The sequence below is a fragment of the Littorina saxatilis genome, linkage group LG13 (assembly GCF_037325665.1).
Source record: "Littorina saxatilis isolate snail1 linkage group LG13, US_GU_Lsax_2.0, whole genome shotgun sequence".
Taxonomy (NCBI): domain Eukaryota; kingdom Metazoa; phylum Mollusca; class Gastropoda; order Littorinimorpha; family Littorinidae; genus Littorina; species Littorina saxatilis.
Window position 1 is genome coordinate 895,539 of NC_090257.1, and position 19,084 is coordinate 914,622.

The following is a 19,084-nucleotide window of genomic DNA, read 5'->3' on the forward strand; positions in this document are numbered from 1 at the left end:
ATGTTTCCTGTTAAACACAGGATCTCGTTACGCACATTTCACACGTTACGTATGCTCCAGTGGTAATTCACACTACAGTGACTACTCACAATTCAGCGGGTTCATTGCTGAATCCAATATCACGCCAATGACAATAACGCTCATGGTGATATGGGGTGGGGTTCCACCGGGTCCCAGAATTCCTGCGCTGCGTTACAACCTTGCGCCCACAATCAAACGATCCGTGGCGCCAAGGACGGGATGCCAGTCTTCTTCTATCTTCCCCGCAGCCGAGGGCATCCTCTCTCCCACCGGGGTGCTGTGTAAAAAGTTTATGCTACCGTAAGTCTCAACCACTCAATTCTTAGATAAACTTCTCCACAAAATAATAATTCCACTCTTACTCAATACTATTCATTCATCCGTCAACCAGCTTATGCTGTTACAGTATTACAACAGCTCATTTACAAATTACTCCATTCCGAAAGAACATACAACATTCCTTTCCAAAATGGCTGACAACAGCTCACACTTCTCAACATTATTCTCACAGTCATTTCACAGGTCAACATTACTGAACAAAATACAATTCAATAAATACCTGTATATTCACAGCATTGAATCACACATGATTCATCCAAAACATGAGTCGTATAACATTCGACCTCAATGTCACTTGAGCAACATTCTGAAAACGTGGAGACACGAGCAAACACGTCTGTCTCCCCTGACCGTCACCAATGTTCTGGTTAAACACATCCAATATGGCTACCTCCCTGTTAGCAATCTCCTCTCTCATTTGTCAGCCTTAAAACCCAGTAACCAATGAAAATATAGTTTGCAAAATCAGATCACCCCATTTCAACAGGTAATCCTTCATCACGCAGTCAAGTCATGCAAACCCAAAAGTATGACAAGCCAATCTGTACACATTTGTCAAACACTTTTTAGACTGAACTATGTACAAATCCATTTGTCACACCGGATATGACGTCATCGAAGACATTTATCGGGAAAAAGAAACAACGTTCTGGGGATATCATACACAGGAACTCTCATGTAAAGTTTCATGAAGATCGGTCCAGAAGTTTTCTCGGAACTGATCTATACACACACACACACACACACACACAAACACACACACACACACACACACACACACACATACACCACGACCTCGTCTCGATTGCCCCTCTATGTTAAAACATTTAGTCAAAACTTGACTAAATGTAAAAATGTGTGTGTGTGTGTGTGTGTGTGTGTGTGTGTGTGTGGTCACCATACCTCAGAGATGGCAAAAGGCAAGGACAAGCGATTGTGCATGCACACTGCCCAGGAGCCACAGATCTGCACCTGGGTTTTAGTTTCTCGAGACAATGTTTCCTTCCTCGGATAATGACCCTCCCCATTATTGAATACAGCCTTTATATTGCAAGAGAGTTAACTCTTGTTATCCATGGAAGGGAGGTAACTCTTACCGTGCCATTATCGAGGGGTGTAAAATGATCAGTTGAACCTGCTGCTCGATTATCTGGAATTTTCGCATGAAAGGGAGGTAACTCATTCTGTAAAACCATGTTAGTAGGAATTGAATTTATGTTGACATTCAGCAGTTGGCACCACATGCGTTCAAATGCTTTTGAGGCCATACAGTATTTTAAATGTCCTAAAGTATTCAATTTTACATGAGGAAGGGAGGTAACTCATTTCTCCAAAACGTTTGATTTGGAGTTTTTTTCTCACATTTTTCTTTCATTCATGGTTATTTGATATAGAATTCAGAAAACTCCTGTGTGATGGTTCTTGGAATAAATTCCTAAGGGGTAAGCCGGGCCCTGACTGCTAGTTTAATATCAATGTAAGAATGTGAACAAGAGACTGCAGGTGAGAAGAACAAGAACATATGTCGAAACCGGTCACATTCGTGTTTTAATTGTTCGTGTTTTGGTGAGTACATTTTCATTGGTATCTTGTTCTTGTTAATATAAATGTGATACGGAAATATAACCTCCGGTTTACAGTGTTGTTCTTCTATTCGGCAGGTACTGACAATGGCGTCCTCGCCGTCGTGGAAGCAGTACCTGTGCAGCAAGGTTGTTCTCAAGTTGTTTCTCTGTCTCGTGGCCATCTGCATGGTGCTGGTGCTGCTCCGATCGCATTACACGCCTGCACGCCTGTTTCAACATGACTACAACCCAGCGAAGAGAGACAACCCTGCGAGAGCTTCAGTTCACGAGACCAACCCAGCGAAGAGAGACAACCCTGCGAGAGGTTCAGTTCACGAGACCAACCCAGCGAAGAGAGACAACCCTGCGAGAGGTTCAGTTCACGAGACCAACCCAGCGAAGAGAGACAACCCTGCGAGAGGTTCAGTTCACGAGACCAACCCAGCGAAGAGAGACAACCCTGCGAGAGGTTCAGTTCACGAGACCAACCCAGCGAAGAGAGACAACCCTGCGAGAGGTTCAGTTCACGAGACCAACCCAGCGAAGAGAGACAACCCTGCGAGAGGTTCAGTTCACGAGACAGACAACTTGCTGAGCAGTCTTCTCTTCAGCGGAGATACAGGCACACGCGGTCCCCAACCCGTGAAAGACTCGTTAATGTCGTCCCGGAGATGTCAGATGGAGTCCTGCTTCGACTTTTCGCGTTGCTCGCTTTTTTCAGGATTTCCCGTTTACTTTTACCCTCCGAAAGTATCCCTCGCCTCGGACAAGTCTACTTTTGCTTCAATTATAGACCATTTTAGCCGCGTTGGAAAAAGAACTCAGGACCCCCAAAACACCTGTGTGTTTGTCGTGCTATTCGGAGGGAGCGATTCAGAAGAAGGTGTGTCGAATCGAGGACTGGAAGAAAACCTTCGTTCCCTGCCTTTCTGGAACCGGGATGGAACGAACCACGTTTTGATAAACCTTGCCGACACCAACCAAGACTATTTCGGAAACGTGGATACGGGTAGAGCTCTTGTGGCGCAGTCGGCTTTCCTGGCGTCCCCATTTCGTCAGAATTATGACGTCATTATACCACCCTGGATAAAGACCGAAACTGGAGGTGGCTTTTCCAGTTTACCTTCAATGGATCCGGCACGGAGGGGCCACCTACTGTCCTTTTGGGGCGAAATCGTCCGTGTGTCTGCAAAGTCAGACCAACATGTTGAAGACCGGGAGGAGGTTGTAGTTTCACTGCTTCGAGGCATCCAGTCCAAGAACAAAGAAGGCGCTAACGTTTCAATAAGACTATCGTGTGAAGCGTCCACACCCCATACTGCACAAAACACGGGATGGAAGCTGTGTGGAGAACCGAGACAACGAGAAAGTGTTCTGTCTCGGTCCACCTTCGCTTTGCTGGTTTCCCCTCTGGACGATTCCTTTTCGTCCACGGCGAGTTTTCAGACGAGACTGTACGAGGCCTTGAAGAACGGAGCGGTTCCGGTCATTCTGGGAGCAATGCATAATCGCCTTCCTTTCAGCGAGCTTCTGTCCTGGGAGAAAGCCACGTTATCTCTCGCTATCCCACAAGCCGGTGATCTCATGCCCTACCTCCGATCGTTCGAGGACAACGACATCGCAGAGCTTCGCCGCTTCGGACGACTCTTCTGGGAGAGCTACTTCAGCTCACCTGAACGTATCGTGGCCACGACGCTCGCTGTTGTCAGAACGAGGCTACGTATCCCATCGCCCCCTGCGAGACGGGAACCGGCAGTGACGTTGCACAACATACAGCCTGGGATTTCGTTTCAGGATACGTCACTGGGACCTACGGGAACGAGGTTTGCTTCTGTCCAGTTCCAGAGAAACTTTAGTTTGGGTCTGGCTCGAGACTTGTTCAACAGACCGGGGGATCCCTTTTCTCTTTTTCCTCACACACCGTACGAGCCAGTGATACCTACTGCAGCCAAGATGTGGGGTAAGTAACAAGGGTGAGCTTTGGTGCTTTATTCTCCTTCTCTGTGTCAGTCTTCATCCTCATGTATTGAAGATCTCTGTCACTCTCTCTTTAGCTCTCTCTCTCTCTCTCTCTCTCTCTCTCTCTCTCTCTCTCTCTCTCTCGCTCTCTCTCTCTCTCTCTCTCTCTCTCTCTCTTCCTCTCTCTTCCTCTCTTTATCTCTCTCCCTCAGATAGACAACACACACACACACACACACACACGCGCGCACGCACGCACGCATGCACACACACACACACACACACACATTAGGGGTCATATTCAACAAAAATGGAAATTTTGATACAGCTCAAGATCATTTAAGTAAACAAGGTAATAAAGCAGCACATTCCCTCCGCAGAATTTTCAGCAATCAAAACGTGCAAATAGACACAATGATACATTTATTTGATTCACTTGTAAATCCGATATTAACATATGGCGCTGAAATCTGGTATCCGTTTACGTTTAATAATAAAATAAAACAAACAAATACTGATCATTTCTTTGGATCATGTTTATCTAGCAAAAATCCTCATGAATTTGTTTATATCAAATTTTGTCGATTCCTTCTTGGAGTTCATAGAAAAGCTATGTGGATACCTGTACTGGGGGAATTAGGAAGGTTCCCTTTAGGATTAAAAATGTTATCACAAACAATAGCATTCTGGGCGCATATTCTAGACTCCAAACAAGATTCGTATATACATCAATTATATGACTCAATGTTGCACCATCCGACAGAAACGCCATGGCTACAATTTGTTAGACAATCTCTTTGTAACTTAGGTTTTAGTCACGTTTGGCATAACCAATCTACATTAAATGTACACAAATTAAAGTTTGCCATTGACAAAAAACAACAAGAGGAATATATAAGATACTGGACAAAAGAAAAATCAGATACATATTCCAGACTTAAGTTTTATTCTATGATCAGTAAATCTTACGAAATGCAGTCATACTTAATACGAATTAAGAATAATAAACACAGAAAGATGTTAAGCAGATTAAGGACTAGCACACATTGTCTAAAAATTGAAAGTGGAAGACATCAGAATATCCCTAAAGAAAATCGTCTTTGTATTGAATGCAATGTCATAGAAGATGAAATACATTTTCTAGATAAATGCAATAAATATGTTAAATTAAGGGATGAATTTAAAGAAGATGCTTCACATATCAATATGAAATATGCTAACAAAAATCCAAGTAACTTATTTTTAGAAGACGAAGTTCAAGTTCGTCTTGGCAAATTTGTTACGGATTGTTTTAGCATTGTATAATGCATTATTTGTTGTTTGTTGTGTCAATAACTTTACTGGTTCATGACAATAAACATTATTCTATTCTATTCTATTCTATTCTATTCACACACACACACACACACACACACACACACACACACACACACACACACACACACACACACACACACACACACACACACACACGCGCGCGCGCGCGCGCGCTGTGAATGTAAGCCTGAGAATATAAATGAATGAAAATAATGAATAAAATTAACAACGGATGAAATGAAAACTGTGAGACATAAACGCTTGCCGATGTCATTGATACATTGAGAGGTATAAAATGCGTGCTTAATTGATTAGCAATGAACAGGGAAATGTTCTTGCAGCAGTTGTGAATAAAACGCACAATTCCTTTCCTGAACAGATAATGTCCAGAAATTATTGTTGGCATGCGCAGTTTACGGGCTCCAAATATTTGCGTCGCTTCAAACCGAGGCAGGGAACAACATCTTTAAACAGTGAATAATTTGCTCCGAAACACATATTTAATGGGGGACAAGGCAATTGTAGAGAGCAGACACTTTGTAACTGTCATGTGCATCCACATGTACACAATAATATGTAAGTTTGATCTGAGTCACTTTTGTTTATGCCCAATGTAAGCTTTAGGAATGAACGTTTTTGCCTCGGATTCAAGCGAAATAACTCCGTCAAACAGTCGTCACAGACATCGTCAAGATCGATTGCAAGAAAAGCCTGTAGTGGATTTAGGAAAATGCGATCTTCGAATCGAGTACACATAGCGGAGCGTGTGGATTGACGCATTGCGTGGAGTTTTAGATTGATTTCATCAACCGCAGCTACCCAACAAAAACATCATTCAAGAGCAAGTTTTCTTGCCGTTTTCTAAACGCTCTCTTTCTGGTTTCTCTTGACAAGCTAACAGAAACACAGTGACAGTTTTCTTTATTCACATATTTCTTCATCCCCGAGTACGCTAGTACTAGGGTCCAGCAGACTTTAATTGTCTGTGTGTGTGTGTCTCGACTTAACAGCTTATTGCTGGGAAACTACTGGGCGCAGTTCGTTCAAAAGTTGATACACTAACTTGATAATAGGTCCGATTGATCGTATTAAAACTTCATAATGTTACCTGGGACCTAAATGCGAAATAAACCACAAAAAAACTACTTGGCGGTGGGAGGAATTCGCGGAGCCACAGCCAGCCAGGCAGTCTGATAGAACAGCCGAACTCGTCACACATTGACGAGGAATATAGCGTCATAAAAAGATTACGTCACGGTCAAAAGTCTTTGACGTCTTTTTCTCTCGCGCGGTGTGTGTGTGTGTGTGTGTGTGTGTGTGTGTGTGTGTGTGTGTTCATTTTGTGCACATGTGTTAGTGTTACTGTGTGTGTGTGTGTGTGTGTGTGTGTTTGTGTGTGTTTGTGTGTGTGTGTGTATGAGTCTGTACTCGTGTGTGTGTGTGTGTGTGTAAGAGAGAGAGAGGGAGAGAGAGAGGGAGAGAGTGTGTGTGTGTGTGTGTGTGTGTGTGTGTGTGTGTGTGAATGTGTGTGTGCATTTTCACTGTGATCAAATAAAAGAGAAAGGCCAGTCACCACGCACATCCTCGGCTCGCATGCAATGTATTTATATAGCAAAGGGAATGCCTGTAATTCACACAGATCAATCTTAAACGTTCACAAGACAAAAACTTTCATACTGGGGGAGCGAGCCAGTCTGAAGAGTACTCGGGTCCAGCGCGAGCGTTTTTTATAACACTTTTTATGACTTGTCATAAAGTCATTTACGTTTCAAAGTTTAGGTTGGCAATGCTGATACCTGTACACGATGTTTTAACACACGTCAACCTATTGTTGACACTCCTCACGCTGTCACACAAATCATGTAGCCCACACCTGGAGTTGTTGTTCGTGCCGCTGAATTTTATTTCAGCGACTTTTGCATACCATATAATTATTTGTATGCATGCACGTTATATGTTCTTTTTTCCAAATTTGTTTCAAAACTTTTCCGCAACTTGTGGCGGAGACCGACACCAAATTTGTACTTCCATATAACCAATCTCCACAATGTGGCGGTAAAATCGCCATAAACCTGTCTGTAATGATACCTTCTCAGGTGTCATCGCAGAGAGGTACCGCCACGAAAAGAAAACCAAGAATTTTAAAACCGAACAACAACTCCATGAAAATGAGAGCCCGTCGACCTACCGCAGTTTACTCGTTCTGTACATATCAATGGAAAAGAAAAAAGATCTATCACCTTTTAAAAATTGGTTGTTATCAGCAATTGGGGAGTCACATTTGTGCCCTCTCCGCTTACTGCTTCTCTCCTGCTTTACGCATCCATGCCAAATATACATATCATATAACTGGCAAGTCATTAACCTATGCAAATTGACAAAGAAAATTGGTTTGTTTCCTAGCAACTGGAAAGTCACCTTTGTGCCCTCTCCGATTACTTCATCCATGCTGGACCCATCCACGCCAAACATCTTGACTAGGCAGTTATTCATAATATACATATCTACACGCCCTGAATAACCAAATACTTGTAATGGACATATTCATAGCCAACACAATGTTTTGTTTCAGCTTTCACAGCAATTTAAAAGTCACATTTGTGCCCTCTCCGATTACTTCATCCATGCTGGACCCATACATCCACGCCAAACATCTTGACTAGGCAGTTATTCATAATATACATATCTACACGCCCTGAATAACCAAATACCTGTAATGGACATATTCATAGCCAACACACTGTTTTGTTTCAGCTTTCACAGCAATTTAAAAGTCACATTTGTGCCCTCTCCGATTACTTCATCCATGCTGGACCCATACGTCCACGCCAAACATCTTGACTAGGCAGTTATTCATAATATACATATCTACACGCCCTGAATAACCAAATACTTGTAATGGACATATTCATAGCCAACACACTGTTTTGTTTCAGCTTTCACAGCAATTTAAAAGTCACATTTGTGCCCTCTCCGATTACTTTATCCATGCTGGACCCATACATCCACGCCAAACATCTTGACTAGGCAGTTATTCATAATATACATATCTACACGCCCTGAATAACCAAATACCTGTAATGGACATATTCATAGCCAACACACTGTTTTGTTTCAGCTTTCACAGCAATTTAAAAGTCACATTTGTGCCCTCTCCGATTACTTTATCCATGCTGGACCCATACATCCACGCCAAACATCTTGACTAGGCAGTTATTCATAATATACATATCTACACGCCCTGAATAACCAAATACTTGTAATGGACATATTCATAGCCAACACACTGTTTTGTTTCAGCTTTCACAGCAATTTAAAAGTCACATTTGTGCCCTCTCCGTTTACTGCCTCTGCTTCACCGACCATGTACCACCCTTAAAATACAACCTCATCATTTGTATCGCAGCAACTGGAGAGTCACATTTGTGCCCTCTCCGTTTACTGCTTCTGCTTCACCGAACATATCCAAGCCCACTAGCTGTACCTGACTAGCCCTTTACTCATGTACATCCGCCGAATGCTCAAAGCAAGCAAACAACCATTTTAAACAAAATTGGATGACACAAAAGTCACCCTAAAAATACCACATCATTTGTATCGCAGCAATTGGAGAGTCACATTTGTGCCCTGTCCGTTTGCTGCTTCTACAGTGCTGGAAGTACCCTAGAAATACAACATCATCATTTTGTATCGCAGCAATTGGAGAGTCACATTTGTGCCCTCTCCGTTTACTGCTTCTACAGTGCTGGAAGTACCCTAGAAATACAACATCATTTTGTATCGCAGCAATTGGAGAGTCACATTTGTGCCCTCTCCGTTTGCTGCTTCTACAGTGCTGGAAGTACCCTAGAAATACAACATCATTTTGTATCGCAGCAATTGGAGAGTCACATGTGTGCCCTGTCCGTTTGCTGCTTCTACCGCTGGCTTCAGACGCCACTACGCGTCCATCCCAGCTATGCTATATTTATATTTTTGTCCCCAGAATTAGTATCTATTTGGGACATCACGTGGTTATATGCCAGGAAAAAGTTGGGTGTGTGGGGGTGGGGCCGGGAGGATGACGGAGAGGGACTGTAAAAGTTACGTTGATAAAATTGTTAAGAATTCGATATTGGGCACGTACCAGTTACGCCCGTGGTCAATATTGTTGCTGTGCCTATACTGTGTCAGAAGGGTAATGGGGTATAAAAGAGTTCAGTTCTTATTCGATCCAAAAGATTTATTTTTTTATTTTTTTTTTAAGTGATAAAATCAGAACCACTGGTTTTAAAAACGTTCAGATTGCAAAAGCATCTGTTCTGCCGCAGCAGTTTAAAAACTGAATGTTTATAATATACATACTATACATGTGACTGGCTTGCCTGCAGATAAACAGAGGTACATGAATAAAACAAGACGTACAACACAGTACATTCACACCATTCATACACTACATAGCGATGGAGGTCTCCCTATTGACGTCATCACTTCGTGCGCACCGGGGTTTGGAGGGCAAGAGGTCACCGCGCCGCTTCGCGAAAACATGGAAGCGTGGTGCCGATCGCGAAGTTTCGCTGCGGCGATTCCGTATTTGCGTCGACGATTTGGTTAAATTTCATTCAAGATGGTGAATACTTGTTGCATAATGTTTCCTTTTTATCCGACACCTGAAAGACAGTATTAATTTGATTTGATGGGGTTGTTATGTACAACTAGAAACACATTTTTCATTGTCTGCGATGTTCTGCCTAGCATGTGTGTACAGTTGTATGCAATTCGACTGAAATGTGTGATTGAAAAAAAAATGCAACACTATTTACTTTTGATCTCAAGTCTGAATCTTTTTTTTTTTTTTAATTGGACCAATGTGCAGTTTTATGTTATTTTTGTATTTGACTGGTATCTACCTGATTTGAAACTGTTTACAGTGATGCTAAACCTGAACAGAACTGTGTACAGTTACTTTTATGTTTTTTGACAAGTGTGTGATTTTAAACAAAAACAACACTGTTTATGTGGATGCCAAACCTGAAACACAGTATTAATTTGACTTATGTATCTGTATGACTTGTGCTGGTGTGCATGTGTGTAGTTACTTTTTTTGCTTCCTGGCTCAAGTGTGTATTATTCAAAACATTTTTCTAGGGCTCAACACTATTCCTTATTTTATTTTGAGATCTGATGCTAAGTGTGTGGGTGTGTGTACAGTTCTTTTCATTTTTACACTTTGACGGTATTGATGTGTAAACTGTTACCATTCATTGATTCTAACCCTCAACAGCAGTATTAATTTGGCTAATGATTGGAAACACTAATTCACTTATTGTCTGAGATGTGCTTTTTGACTGAAGTGTGCAATTTGAAACAGATTCAACACTGTTCATGTTGATGCCATAGCTTTTTGACTAAAGTGTGCAATTTGAAACAGATTCAACACTGCTTATGTTGATGCCATAGCCTTTTGGCTGAAGTGTGTGCCTTAATCAGTGCTGGTTAGCATGTCTTTACAGTTTATGATTTTTTATTTAAGCATGTGATTTTAGTAAGAACTAATAAATACCTTTACAAGTGTGTGCTTTAAAACAAAAACATAACTTCTGTGGATGCCAAACCAGAAAAACAGTATTAATTTTACTTATGTATCTATCTGATTTGTGCTGGCAGGAATGTGTGTAGTTACTTTTTTGTTTTTGCTTTCTGACTGAAGTGTGTATTATTGAAAACATTTTCAAGGGCTCAACACTGTTCCTTATTTGATCTTGAGATATGATGCTTAGTATGTGGGTGCATGTACAGTTCTTTTCTTTTTACACTTTGACAGTGTTGATGTGTGAACAGTTATTGTTCATTGATTCCAAACCTCAACAGCAGTATTAATTTTGCTAATGATTGAAACACCGATTCACTCGCTTTTTGACTGAAATGTGCAGTTTGAAACAAGATTCAACACTGCTTATGTTAATGCCATAGCTTTTTGACTCAAGTGTGTGCCATAATCAATGCTGGTTAGCATGTCTGTATAGTTTATGCTTTTTTTTTATTGAAGCATGTGATTTTAGTAAGAACTAATAAATACATTGTTGTTGCCGTAACGTTTTTGTTCTTAAGACTTTTTTTTTTAAGCTTGCGTGTGTCTTATCTGAGACATTTCTTAATTGTGAAGAATCTGGTGAGTGATTGTCAGAATGAGTGTGTATCTGTGTAATGGCTCCTTTGTTTAGTCAACAAAGTTAATATGTTGAGCCCAGCTGTCCTAAATGGAAAAATATGTGTCTGGTTTGTCTCAAAACAGTAACGTTTCACAAAATTGAACAAAACTGTTGAAAACACACCTACTGGAGCTAACAAAGGCAGAGATTAGGTACAAATCAAAAGTAATGTGTTAAATACCACACTCACACCAGCTTCACATTCACAGAGTGACAGATTGGTAAAAATTAAAATACATATAATGTGTTCAACGCTTTATTTAACTGAACTGTCATTGTCAACACATATATAAAAATTAAAAACAAAAAACACGTAACACTGAATTCAGGGAAATTTTTAGTTACTGGCCATCCAATGTACCTCTCAGAGAAAAAAAAAATGTGGACTTTGGACCCCTGCCTTCAGTTGGAACCCCCCCCCCCCCCCCCCCTCAAACGAACTTGGTCCGGCCCTGGTATGTGTGACGAAGTGATTGAGCTTGTGTTACTGTTTGTCGATTTCTTACGTGAGCCTTGAAGGCTTCGCCTCTTGTTGTGTATGTATTGGTGGAACAGCCTGCTATTGGTGGAACAGCCTGCTATTGGTGGAACAGCCTGCTATTGGTGGAACAGCCTGCTATTGGTGGAACAGCCTGCTATTGGTGGAACAGCCTGCTATTGGTGGAACAGCCTGCTATTGGTGGAACAGCCTGCTATTGGTGGAACAGCCTGCTATTGGTGGAACAGCCTGCTATTGGTGGAACAGCCTGTTATTGGGGGAACAGCCTGTTATTGGTGGAACAGCCTGTTATTGGTGGAACAGCCTGTTATTGGGGGAACAGCCTGTTATTGGTGGAACAGCCTGTTATTGGTGGAACAGCCTGTTATTGGGGGAACAGCCTGTTATTGGTGGAACAGCCTGCTATTGGTGGAACAGCCTGCTATTGGTGGAACAGCCTGCTATTGGTGGAACAGCCTGCTATTGGTGGAACAGCCTGCTATTGGTGGAACAGCCTGTTATTGGGGGAGCAGCCTGTTATTGGTGGAACAGCCTGTTATTGGTGGAACAGCCTGTTATTGGGGGAACAGCCTGTTATTGGTGGAACAGCCTGTTATTGGTGGAACAGCCTGTTATTGGGGGAACAGCCTGTTATTGGTGGAACAGCCTGCTATTGGTGGAACAGCCTGCTATTGGTGGAACAGCCTGCTATTGGTGGAACAGCCTGTTATTGGTGGAACAGCCTGCTATTGGTGGAACAGCCTGTTATTGGTGGAACAGCCTGCTATTGGTGGAACAGCCTGCTATTGGTGGAACAGCCTGTTATTGGTGGAACAGCCTGCTATTGGTGGAACAGCCTGTTATTGGTGGAACAGCCTGCTATTGGTGGAACAGCCTGCTATTGGTGGAACAGCCTGTTATTGGTGGAACAGCCTGCTATTGGTGGAACAGCCTGTTATTGGTGGAACAGCCTGCTATTGGTGGAACAGCCTGCTATTGGTGGAACAGCCTGTTATTGGTGGAACAGCCTGCTATTGGTGGAACAGCCTGTTATTGGTGGAACAGCCTGCTATTGGTGGAACAGCCTGTTATTGGTGGAACAGCCTGTTATTGGTGGAACAGCCTGTTATTGGTGGAACAGCCTGTTATTGGTGGAACAGCCTGCTATTGGTGGAACAGCCTGCTATTGGTGGAACAGCCTGCTATTGGTGGAACAGCCTGTTATTGGTGGAACAGCCTGTTATTGGTGGAACAGCCTGCTATTGGTGGAACAGCCTGCTATTGGTGGAACAGCCTGTTATTGGTGGAACAGCCTGCTATTGGTGGAACAGCCTGTTATTGGTGGAACAGCCTGCTATTGGTGGAACAGCCTGCTATTGGTGGAACAGCCTGTTATTGGTGGAACAGCCTGTTATTGGTGGAACAGCCTGTTATTGGTGGAACAGCCTGCTATTGGTGGAACAGCCTGTTATTGGTGGAACAGCCTGTTATTGGTGGAACAGCCTGTTATTGGTGGAACAGCCTGCTATTGGTGGAACAGCCTGTTATTGGTGGAACAGCCTGTTATTGGGGGAACAGCCTGCTATTGGTGGAACAGCCTGTTATTGGTGGAACAGCCTGTTATTGGGGGAACAGCCTGCTATTGGTGGAACAGCCTGTTATTGGTGGAACAGCCTGTTATTGGGGGAACAGCCTGCTATTGGTGGAACAGCCTGTTATTGGTGGAACAGCCTGTTATTGGTGGAACAGCCTGTTATTGGTGGAACAGCCTGTTATTGGTGGAACAGCCTGCTATTGGTGGAACAGCCTGTTATTGGTGGAACAGCCTGCTATTGGTGGAACAGCCTGCTATTGGTGGAACAGCCTGCTATTGGTGGAACAGCCTGCTATTGGTGGAACAGCCTGCTATTGGTGGAACAGCCTGCTATTGGTGGAACAGCCTGTTATTGGTGGAACAGCCTGCTATTGGTGGAACAGCCTGCTATTGGTGGAACAGCCTGCTATTGGTGGAACAGCCTGTTATTGGTGGAACAGCCTGCTATTGGTGGAACAGCCTGCTATTGGTGGAACAGCCTGCTATTGGTGGAACAGCCTGCTATTGGTGGAACAGCCTGTTATTGGTGGAACAGCCTGCTATTGGTGGAACAGCCTGCTATTGGTGGAACAGCCTGCTATTGGTGGAACAGCCTGTTATTGGTGGAACAGCCTGCTATTGGTGGAACAGCCTGCTATTGGTGGAACAGCCTGTTATTGGTGGAACAGCCTGTTATTGGTGGAACAGCCTGCTATTGGTGGAACAGCCTGCTATTGGTGGAACAGCCTGCTATTGGTGGAACAGCCTGTTATTGGTGGAACAGCCTGCTATTGGTGGAACAGCCTGCTATTGGTGGAACAGCCTGTTATTGGTGGAACAGCCTGTTATTGGTGGAACAGCCTGCTATTGGTGGAACAGCCTGTTATTGGTGGAACAGCCTGCTATTGGTGGAACAGCCTGCTATTGGTGGAACAGCCTGCTATTGGTGGAACAGCCTGTTATTGGTGGAACAGCCTGCTATTGGTGGAACAGCCTGCTATTGGTGGAACAGCCTGCTATTGGTGGAACAGCCTGTTATTGGTGGAACAGCCTGTTATTGGTGGAACAGCCTGCTATTGGTGGAACAGCCTGCTATTGGTGGAACAGCCTGCTATTGGTGGAACAGCCTGTTATTGGTGGAACAGCCTGCTATTGGTGGAACAGCCTGCTATTGGTGGAACAGCCTGCTATTGGTGGAACAGCCTGTTATTGGTGGAACAGCCTGCTATTGGTGGAACAGCCTGCTATTGGTGGAACAGCCTGCTATTGGTGGAACAGCCTGTTATTGGTGGAACAGCCTGCTATTGGTGGAACAGCCTGCTATTGGTGGAACAGCCTGCTATTGGTGGAACAGCCTGCTATTGGTGGAACAGCCTGCTATTGGTGGAACAGCCTGCTATTGGTGGAACAGCCTGCATTTCTTTCTCTCTTTCTTGTTCTTGTATTTTTGTTTTGTTTTCATGTACCCCCATGGGGTTTCTTGAAATAAAATATTTGCCTTGCCTTGTCTTGCCTTGCCTTGCCTTGCCTTGCCTTGCCTTGCCTTGGCACGGAGATAAGGATTTGTTTCTTTGGAAAGCTTTTCACTATTTGTTTTCCAAGGTCCTCGATAAAAAAAAAACTCAGAAAAAGTGTTTTTTGTCCTATAAAATAATATTTGAAAGACTTATGGGTCAGAATTGACGTTTTTTGCGACTTTTTAGTGTAAAACATGTAGTTATTGGGACATTCATCTTCCAGAATGATAAAGATAGAACTTTGAATTGTGTTTTATTTCACTCTAAACAGGCCCCTAGATCCAGTAACAGATCAACATTTTCATATTTATGAACAGATTTTGTTCCCTGGGTCGATAGATATCCCAGGCACAATATAAATTTCGAAAAAAAAGTGGTTTTACTTTGACAGAACTTCAAAAATTATTCCTCGATAAATCATTTAAAATCTCTCTGTTACTCTGAGACATCATTTCTGAGAATTTTTTTTTTTAAGTAAGAAGGTTGAACAATTAGTCTCGAAGAAGAATAGTTCCCATTGACGGTGCTTGTGTTAAAAAACGATTCTCGAAAACAGCGTCCAAAGTTTTCAAATGGTGTCGAATGTTACTAAAACATGTTGAAAATGATCGCTTTATTGCAAGCAAGGGGTTGAACATTACAAAAATACGTCGCACAATGATTCTATGGTGTACCCAAAAATGCCGAGAACTCAGAATACGTTTTTGGACCAACATTTCGAAAATCCTTCTTCAAATATAAAGATATATATACTGTTTCTTGAGGGTCGTGGTGTGTGTGTGTGTGTGTGTGTGTGTGTGTGTGTGTGTGTGTGTAGAGCGATTCAGAGTAAACTACTGCACCGATCTTTCTGAAATTTGACATGAGAGTTCCTGGGTATGATATACCTAGACTTATTTTTCATTTTTTCGATAAATGTCTTTGATGACGTCATATCCGGCTTTTTGTAAAAGTTGAGGCGGCACTGTCACACCCTCATTTTTCAATCAAATTGATTGACATTTTTATAAAGCAATCTTCGACGAAGGCCGGACTTCGGTATTGCATTTCAGCTTGGTGGCTTAAAAATTAATTAATGACTTTTATCTTATTCTACTTTATTTCCCGATTCCCAAAACATATAAATATGTTATATTCGAATTAAAAACAAACTCTGAAAATTAAAAATTATGATTAAAATTAAATTTCCGAAATCGATTTAAAAACAATTTCATCTTATTCCTTGTCGGTTCCTGATTCCAAAGACATATAGATATGATATGTTTGGATTAAAAACACGCTCAGAAAGTTAAAACGAAGAGAGGTACAGAAAAGCGTGCTATGCAGCACAGCGAAACCAGGGACGGATCAGTTCATTTTATGGGGGGGGGGGGGGGTTCCAAAAGTATATTGTGAAGGTGCGAAGCGCCGAGTTGACGGCGCGAAGCGCCTAGCTTGCTAGGGGGGTCCGGGGGCATGCCCCCCCCTGAAAATTTTGAAAAAAAGGATGCAAAATGGTGCAATCTGGTGCATTCTGAGGATGATCATTACCAGTTTCAGGCAGCAGATTTTGTCACTGATTAATACCCCAAAAATTGAAACTCAACCCAAAAAACCACACAAAAATATTTTTATTTTTTGGCTGGGGGGTTTTCCGGAAACCCCAGAACCCCCCCCCCCCCCCCCCCCCTCGTCCGCCCCTGGAAACCACTACCGCGCTGAACAGGCTCGTCAGTTTCACTCCGTTTTGCACAAGCGGCGGACTACGGTCATAAGCTAGATTTAGAGACAAGGAAAAGCCCACCACTTTCTCTTCACAACCTCATTTTCTCTTGCCCGCTGGGATGCGCGCGCACAACGAAACTCAACAGTGCATGTTAAAAAGTATCGCGGTTGTGTGTGAGTGTGTGTGTTGTGTTGAGTGCGAACGTGATTGCAGGCATGCGGCGCGCGTGTGTGTGCGAGTCGACTTCTCTCTCTCTCTCTCTCTCTCTCTCTCTCTCTCTCTCTCTCTCTCTCTCTCTCTCTCTCTCTCTCTCTCTCTCTCTCTCTCTCGGGCACGCAGTAGAGCCAAGACAACTGTTACAGGTCACGGTGGTGTCATAGGTGATGAAAAGCGTGCAAAAAACATCAACACTACAGTCAGTGACAGTGGGCGCCCTAAAGGCCCGTCCAGACACTCCCGGCCGACCCTGTCCACATTTGACTTATGCTCAAAACGGCCCACGTGGGAGCGCCGCAGCGTGCTATGAATGCGAAGCGTTATTTGCAGAAGAATAGCGCGTGTTCTAATTTCTATGACACAGACATAGAACGATGGAAATTTGACCAATCAGAGCAAACCAGAGCGATGACGTCAGCCGCTCGCGGCGCAGCAGTCGAATGCAACTGAACCTTCTTGTCAGCTGACCCGCTCCACTGATACCGCGTTGTGAAAAGAATCGTCGATGTGTGGCCACTCGGCAAATCCCGCGCGACGCACAAAACGGCCTGCGGCGCATAGAGCGTAAAACGGCGGCCAAGTCTGGACAGGGCTTAAGGGACATTGCAGCTTGAAGAACATAGAGACAGAAACACCTGCCCGAAGGACCAGGACAAATTGTGACATTCCTTTTGATTCACCAGATGAAATGTGCCAAGACACCTCAAGTATAAGAGACATGGAAAGAACTCTCTCGCTCTCTCTTGACAAATGTGACAGGATCTTGCGTAATATTAGCGGTGGTATAGGCAGTGCACCAGGTGATTGACAATCTGGATGATAAAAGATCTCACTCCACGATGCGAACGACTGTGCTAAACCTAGAAGACACAGACACTCAACGCGGACTGGTTTCCATGCCGCGACAGAAACGATGAATATTGTGTATTGTTTTAAATTTCTCGCAAAGCTGTACCCTTTAGCCTACCCCAACCAACCCATTTTGAAATGAACCTTCGTGTTTATTCAATAAAATGTCAAAGCGTCAAAGCGTCTCTCTCTCTCTCTGTCTCTCTCTCTCTCTCTCTCTCTCTCTCTCTCTGTCTCTCTGTCTCTGTCTCTGTCTCTCTCTCTCTCTCTCTCTCTCTCTCTCTCTCTCTCTCTCTCTCTCTCTCTCTCTCTCTCTCTCTCTCTCTCTCTCTCTCTCTCTGATTGGCTTGCTCTGTCTGTTTGTCTGTCTGTTCTTACTGTAATCGTAGAGACTGGCTGTGTTTGCAGGACCAGCGTACGGGGCGATGACAGTAGGAAGTGCAGAAGCAGGCCCCAACAAACAGTTCAGTTCACATCTTGGAGGCAACGTACCTCAGGAACAGTTCACAGGTTAGTATGTATGCAAGACCTTCCCACCTGGACAATTATAGTGGGCATTGTTCTTCTTCTTCTTCTTCTACTTCTTCTTCTTCTTCTTCTTCTTCTTCTTCTTCTTCTTCGCCTTTTTCTTCTTCTTCTTCGCCTTCTTCTTCTTCTTCGCCTTCTTCTTCTTCTTCGCCTTCTTCTTCTTCTTCGCCTTCTTCTTCTTCTTCGCCTTCTTCTTCTTCTTCTTCTTCTTCTTCTTCGCCTTCTTCTTTGCCTAATTCGACCATTGACAACTTCATTCCACCCCATCTCTGTCAGCAATTATCCCAAAACAAATGAATAAACAAGTCGCGTAAGGCGAAAATACAACATTTAGTCAAGCTGTCGAACTCACAGAATGAAACTGAACGCAATGCAATTTTTCAGCAAGACCGTATACTCGTAGCATTGTCAGTCCACCGCTCATGGCAAAGGCAGTGAAATTGACAAGAAGAGCAGGGTAGTAGTTGCGCTGAGAAGGATAGCACGCTTTTCTGTACCTCTCTTCGTTTTAACTTTCTGAGCGTGTTTTTAATCCAAACATATCATATCTATATGTTTTTGGAATCAGGAACCGACAAGGAATAAGATGAAACATTGAAAGTGTTTTTAAATTGATTTGGAAAATTTAATTTTGATCATAATTTTTATATTTTTAATTTTCAGAGCTTGTTTTTAATCCAAATATAACATATTTATATGGTTTTGAAATCAGAAAATGATGAAAAATAAGATGAACGTAAATTTAAATCGTTTTATAAAATAAAATTGTTTTTTACAATTTTCAGATTTTTAATGACCAAAGTCATTAATTAATTTTTAATCCATC

General features: G+C 42.9%; 1 protein-coding gene across 1 annotated transcript in view; it reads left to right on the forward strand.

The window, feature by feature from the left end:
* The first annotated feature begins 2,464 nt into the window (after positions 1 to 2,464).
* Positions 2,465 to 19,084, forward strand: part of LOC138946217 (exostosin-like 3) — a 37,635-nt gene continuing 21,015 nt past the window's right edge. Inside the window, exons 1-2 of the mRNA XM_070317739.1 lie at positions 2,465 to 3,885; positions 18,139 to 18,240. Of these exons, the coding sequence (XP_070173840.1) occupies positions 2,583 to 3,885; positions 18,139 to 18,240 (1,405 nt within the window). The 5' untranslated portion in view covers positions 2,465 to 2,582. The remainder of the gene's footprint in view (positions 3,886 to 18,138; positions 18,241 to 19,084) is intronic.